This window comes from Pterocles gutturalis, unplaced genomic scaffold (assembly GCF_000699245.1).
Source record: "Pterocles gutturalis isolate BGI_N339 unplaced genomic scaffold, ASM69924v1 scaffold48651, whole genome shotgun sequence".
Classification (NCBI taxonomy): Eukaryota; Metazoa; Chordata; class Aves; order Pterocliformes; family Pteroclidae; genus Pterocles; species Pterocles gutturalis.
In genome coordinates, this window is record NW_010104770.1 from 312 (window position 1) to 6,842 (window position 6,531).

The 6,531-nt window shown below is 44.6% G+C and overlaps 1 protein-coding gene across 1 annotated transcript in view; it reads left to right on the forward strand.

The window, feature by feature from the left end:
• The window catches only part of CDCA8 (cell division cycle associated 8), a gene marked incomplete at its 5' end in the record, with an annotated part of 3,189 nt that extends 167 nt beyond the window's left edge, over positions 1-3,022 (forward strand). The window contains 7 exons of the mRNA XM_010087152.1: positions 399-474; positions 824-960; positions 1,263-1,342; positions 1,678-1,776; positions 1,967-2,093; positions 2,523-2,647; positions 2,968-3,022. Coding sequence (XP_010085454.1) covers positions 399-474; positions 824-960; positions 1,263-1,342; positions 1,678-1,776; positions 1,967-2,093; positions 2,523-2,647; positions 2,968-3,022 — 699 coding nt within the window. The remainder of the gene's footprint in view (positions 1-398; positions 475-823; positions 961-1,262; positions 1,343-1,677; positions 1,777-1,966; positions 2,094-2,522; positions 2,648-2,967) is intronic.
• Between the last annotated feature and the right edge of the window lie 3,509 nt (positions 3,023-6,531).

Sequence of the window (6,531 nt, forward strand, 5' to 3'; positions counted from 1 at the left end):
AGCGATCACACAAACGCCTTCACAAGCGCTGTGTTAGGGCGTGTCAGTCAGAGACACCTGCTGTAACCAGTGTAGGATTTGCGTGCTCGTGCTGCTCCGTGTCCTCGGTTTCCCTCCCGCAGCGCCGGCAGCACACTCACTTTTCAGGAGGTTAAAGGGTTCCTCGGCCGCTGAGCAGCGGGGCGCAGGGGGGGTGAGCTCACAGCCACCAAAGCGGTGTGTTAGCCCTGACGGCACGCTGGCCTCACGTGGTATTGTCACTTCTAGAATAATGTGAAAAGTCCCAGTCTGAGCACAAAAATATGTAAAATAATTAGGGATTTGTTCCACAACTTTGACTTATCAGAACTGTACACTGCTGGTAATTCTAATGGTGTTGTGACTGGTTTTGATTTTAGGTAGACTTGGAAATTACAGAAATAAAGAAGCTAACAGCAAAAGTTACGCAGACTCCTTTAAAAGTCCTCAGGAAAGGTCAGTTTGTTTTAAGCACTATGATGAGTTCAGTGAGATGAAAGTGTCTTGGTTTACAGACTGAATAATAATTCAGTTCTCACTTATATTCATCAATATATCTAAAGACAGGAAAATAATCCTACTTTTATCCTTCCTATCTGCATTGTGCTACTTAATTTTATTAAAACACTCAAAGTAATGCAAGGTAGGGCTCCGTCAGCTGTTTGCGTTCCATTGGAATTTGGGTTTCAGAAGCAAATTGTTGCCAAAAATGCTTGTAGGTGTTTACTGTTTGCCTCCACTGCTAACTAATAATTTAAAGTTATTATTTATTTTCAGCTTAGATAACACTTTCTCTTTCTACTAGAAAAAAATAAACAGGATATTGAAGATATTGAAGAAGAAGCAGAGCCTCCTTTGCTCCCCCTGGCAAAGAAAGCAAAACACGATAGCCAGGGTGCTCCAGAGCTAGAAGCTGAGAACGTTAACCGAAGAACTGCAAAGGTAAACAGCTGCTCTTTGTGAGGACTTTATTCCCAAGCTGTGAACCACTTGCTGCGGTGATGCCTGTGATAGCAGAGCTGTCCAGGATACTGTGGGGGGGACTCCAGAACAGGTATTGCTTCCTGAAATTTCTTGTGATAGGGGAAGGTCCCAGAAGCTCGTGTGGTGTTTGTTTCTGGACTCTTGTGCTGTGAAAAGGAGCCTCTTGAGCCAAACATTTTGTATGGAAGCATTTGTTGGTTGTGGCCTCAGCTGTCACACGATAGTGGAGTAACTGATTGGGCGAGTGACGTGTGTTTCAGGTGAAGGCATCCACTAAAAAAGCTCCGGTGTCCAGGAGCAGAAGAGCTCCTTCAGCAAGAGTGAAGCGCGTGAGTAAAAGGTAATAGGGGAGATCTGTTTCGCTGTATTTCAGAAATGGAGAATAAGTGTGTAGTGCTGATTGAACTCTTAAATGGAGTGGAGTGTTGTTTAGTAGGCTGGTTGATTTAGTTCTGCCCTGCTATAGGAAAAAAATCAGTGATCTGGCAGTAAATGAGAGATGGGCGACTTCCTCTGCTGTGATGACCGGCTGTCCCTAGCTTTGGGGCCTGCCTTTGGTTAATAAGAATCTCTGGTTTTCTGTGGTGATAGCCTCATTTGAGTCTTTAAGATAGCGCTTGTACATTTGTTAAAAGGATTCTTCTGAGCAGATGTTTATTTATTCCCCTTTAACAGATCAAGCAAAAACAACTTTGTCACTCCAGCTACTGGCAGGATTGTTGATCTCTGTGCTCGAGGAGGTACCTCCATGGTCACACCTAGATTTGATTCCAGGTTCGTATTCTGCTGAATTTCTCTGTCAGTCTCTCATATAGGGGAGTGCCTTGCCGTTTGCTTTATTTGGTGTCTGTCATCTGTTGGTGACATAATCCTCAGTGGCTCTTTGAACGTGAAATGAAAGGCTTTAGTCAAAGTGCTTGGAGCAGTTGCAGTGGGATGACTGACCTGTAACTTTTTGTCTCAGAGTTTTCAAGACACCAGGTTTGCGCACGCCCGCCGTAAATGAACGTGTTTACACCATCTCTGCCAACGGCAGCCCCCTTGCTGATGGCAACGATATCTTCATTACAGTCCCTGTTGGAGGAGGGGAGGTAAGCCAGGAACTTTAACCTGTAAAATCTGTGCTGAAACTTCCTAGGGGCATTACCGGTTTCGGGTCGTCCAGTCTTGTGTCTTTGGTTGTGCCACTGCAGTTTGTCAGGGGATGGATCTAGCTTAAGAACCTTGAAAGATTCTTAGTCGGAAGTGGGAGCTGTTCAGGCTGGTCAAAGCAGAATGCAGAATGGTGTTTTGCTGTGCATTTAAGTAAAATTTAAAGTAGCTTGTGCTGGCAGTACTGTGTTAATGCACTGCAAGCAAGCTATGAAATAAGCTTCTGGCCAAGCTGAATGTAGTTCTCTGCCTGCATGGTCTCCTAGTATGCTTGGATTTTATGTACTTTTATTTTTTAGTTTGTTTTGCTGCTCCCAGCTGCTACAGCTGACCAAACAGAAAACCTAAGCTTTGGGTCTTTTTTACAGAGCATTCGTTTAACAGCAAGTGATCTGACCAAGAAGAATCTTCTTCATCTGAATCCAGAGGCCCAAGGAATTGTGAAGAAGCTATCAGTAAGTCTCTGTATTTTTGTCAGTCAGGAAGCTGTAAGGCAACTCTGTCACTAGTAACTGGACTGTTGAGCTGTAACAAACTCCTTATTGCCCCCTGCCCTCGTCTTTTATTTTGGCTCGTGTCAGTGGTCAAGAAGAAACAGGAACTGAGAAGGGAAGGAAGGGAAGTAGATTGCATCAAATCTAGCTTAATACAAACTGTGGATAAACCATCCACTTGTTGAAAAAGAGCTATTGTCAACGTTTTGAAAAACTTAATCCAAACTGAAAGCATCTTCTGCTTCAGGCAGAAGTTGTAAGTGGTCATGGGATATAATAGTGTCTCTTAGAGTACTGATGAATTTCTCTTTCTTTCTAGGTTCGTCTCGCACAAGCTTGTAGCGGTGCAACAACCCACAGATGAAACTCAATGAGTGTTGATGTCCCTCTGTAAATAGACAATGCTACATTTAGGACTGCTACCTTTAGTTCTTTTTCTAATTTGTGTTTTCCTTCCATTAATTTACAGAATGGAAGTTAAGAACTAATTTTTCTACCTATAATATGTAATGGGATTAGAATAGATTGTGGTTTTTTTTATTTGGGGGAGGGGGAAAAAACCCTGTATTTCCTATTTCCTTTAAGGTTGAGACCAAGATACATTTATCTTGGGCTTGCAGACCTGCAAGCGGGGCAGAAAGGCTATTCTGGTATCTTGCAGAAGACATAAACAGTGGACACACGTGACTGGAGTTCGTATCTGTCTGGGCAAAGGAAGCAACAGATGAGATTTGTTGTGCTTCCATCCAGGCACGTCCTTTCTCTGCGAATGTGCTTAAAAGGCGATCGCTATCTCAGGGTGGTACCTGAGATACCTAAAGGCGAGTTACTGGTGCCTGGGACTAGCGGAAAGCTGCTCGTAGCTCATGATGCTGCCATGAGTAGCAAGCCTCTTGGTCTTACAGCAGCCGTTGTGTTTGTAACTGGCTTTGAGGTTTTTATAAGGAACTTATGCATTTTATTGTTTTTAAAGAAATAAAAGATCACAGGTACTTTAACTTAACAGAACCAATCGGCTAGACCGCTGCTTAACTAGATTACTGAGAGTAATCTCTAGTGTGAGAGAACTTTGCTTTTCCTACACCCCTCCAAAATCTTCAGGAGAAGCAGTACTCCCAGAACTGAGCATGGAGCGGGAAGAAGAAAGCTTGGGCTAATAATAACGTTGTTTTGCCCTTTCTTCTCATCCAAATTGAGTTGACGCACTTCATTTCTTAGACAAAGAGCCATATCCAATAAATGCTGTTTGAACAGAACAAAATAACTTCTTCAGTCATTAATTTTTTTTCCCCATTGCTTATAGGAAGTTCAGAGAAATCTTGTTGCACTTCAAATTCATGAAAATTCCACTTTGAATTTTGGCTCTTGGGAAAGGGTTACAGTTGGTATGCTTAAAAGTGTAAGCAGGAGCACTCCTCTGGCTGAACACTTCCTAGCAAAATGAAGCAGGGAAGAAGTCTTGTATTTGCTTCCCTACAACCACCATTTTATTTTTCCACAGCCTGGAAAAGCAGAGCTCTCTACAAAGCACTAGCTGTCTGTGGGAAGATTGCATAATGTCTTAAAATGTAAAAGACTCCTCTCGCTCACGACTCAGGGTGACATTTTTATCGGGCATCTTTGTAGCTGGTGCGGGATGGGGGAGGACACTTGTCTGGTGAACTAGGAATCCCTTGGGTGTGGTCAGCTTCGATTCCTGGAGCGTTTTTCTGTATGGATCATACCAAGTCAAATATGTAAAATGGCATCTGCAAGAGACAACCTGATCATCCTTCCTCTTTTTCAGCAGGGAAGCTAACATGAGAACGTTTTAATTGGCGTGTCAAGAGAGCTTTCAGAGTAAAGAACTTTGCTTCTCTAACTTTGTCTAAGAATTTTTTTCTAAAAATAAGCCTGTGTCTTTGTTAGCTGGCGCCCTCTCCTTTCCAAAGATCCTTTTTGTCCTTGATCTAAGCCTCTTTGAAAAAACTATAAACAAGAATGTTGAGACTTTGGGAATTCTACTAGGTTTGGAAAAGTTCTGCCTTTGGCAAAAGCCAAGCCTACAGCAGTGTTAAGGCAGACCGGGCAAAGCTGCTCTCAGGGGTAGCAGGCTTTGGTACAAATCTTTGATGCAGCCTCTGGCATGGGAGGAAGTTTACAGACCAGCATTCAGACATGAATTTCCTTTGCAAAGCAAGCACGTCACCGCAATGCAAGCCTCAAGCGCATACTGTGGGTTTGGAAATTAAGAGGTTTTGGCAGCTGCTAAATCCTGACTGCAGGTGGCAATATTGTGAACTGGTTAGCTGCAAGTACACTTCCCTTGCTGTGCTGGTTGGATTCTGTTAACACACTAATTTAAAAAACCCCGTTAGCTGAGCTGTAAATAAAACGGTGACACATGTGATTGGATACAGATGTGTTAGTCTAGATTCTGCTTTAAACAGGTCTTTACCACAAAAAAAGAAAAAAAATAACAATGTGATCAACACTGGTTAATAGTCAAGTTTCCTTTTCCAGGGGTTAGAGCAGGTTGATTGTGTCTGACACGTGTTGAAGCTATCCGGCAGCTAAGAGCTAAACATCACCTGCACCCGTTTTGCGTGCTGCCTGCACATGTGCTGCTCTAGAGTAAGCAGTATTTCATTTTTCTGCAGTTTTATTGCTCGTGTAAATTGCTGGCACGGCTTCTGGCCCTCTTGCATGGTACATGGCAGTTGCATTTCACTGAGGAAAGCTAGAACCTGCCCCTCCAGTTCGGGGGTTACTGGGGCAGCACTGGGAGCAGGCTGGCTCTCTGTGGGTTTGGGGGAGGTGGTGTTTGTGTGCTAGCCTGAACTGCTCTTTAAACTGAGGGACGGGAAAGAAAAAGCAACGCAGGAAAATAACTTCTGCCAGGGTGGAAGAGGCTACACCCACCCCTGCGCTGGGAAGGGACTCGAGAGGCTCGGTGCTCGTGCTACAGGGGCTCTCTGGGTGCAAGAACTCAAAAATTCAGCCCAAATTCGCAATGGAAACGTGGAGCTATTAACCTAGAGAAATAATGAGCAGGTGCCCAGGGAGGGACCTTCCCCAGGATGCGCTGACATTGGACTCCCCCAAGGGCCAGGTAGATGATGATCCTCGCGGGCGGCTCTCGGGCGGTGTGATGGATGAGCTCTATCAGGCGTTGTCAGAAACCGCGCCGCATCCAGAGCAAGCGTTTATCATCACCAGCACCTTGCAGGTGGTCACTGGTTGGGTGACATTGTAAGAAATAAATAGATAACAGTTCCCTGCTTGCTGATAGAAGGGGTGATAGTCCAGAACAAATCACAGCTGGCTCCAGGCATTTTTTTGTGCAGGAGTTTCTCATTTGAGGGTGCAGGAGAGCACATGCAACTCCTCCAGCCGAGCTGTAGAATTCCACCCCAAATCCATGTTTCCTGGGCCAGCCAAAGGCATAACAAGGGGAACAATTCCTTAGCATCACTGCAAAGGCATGGAGGAATTTCTCTTCTCTGAGTAGGTGGTTGGCAGCGCTGCAGGTTCACAGGTGAAGCGCGCCTCTGGCCAGCCCGGCCGCTCCGGGGAGGTCAGCTGAGCAGGCTGCGTCTCCTAATTTCACGTTCAATGGCAGTGTCTGCAGCTAGCCGTAAGGATATTCTGCAAAAATTCATCCGTTTGTGGAATTTGTGAGTCATTTTGAAAAATTTGCACGCAGATGAGTCGCAGGGGTCAGCCTCTTCAGCTTTGCGGTTTTTTTCCTCCTTTGCGGGATTTTTCAGTGGGAGGTTTTGGTGGGTGGTGTTTTGTTTGGTTTTTTGCTAACTGAGAAAGATTTAACATTCAATTAACCTGCCTGACGCCATGAAACAGTTGGGCACTCAATTAGGTGAAACGTATTAATTATTCGTGAGTG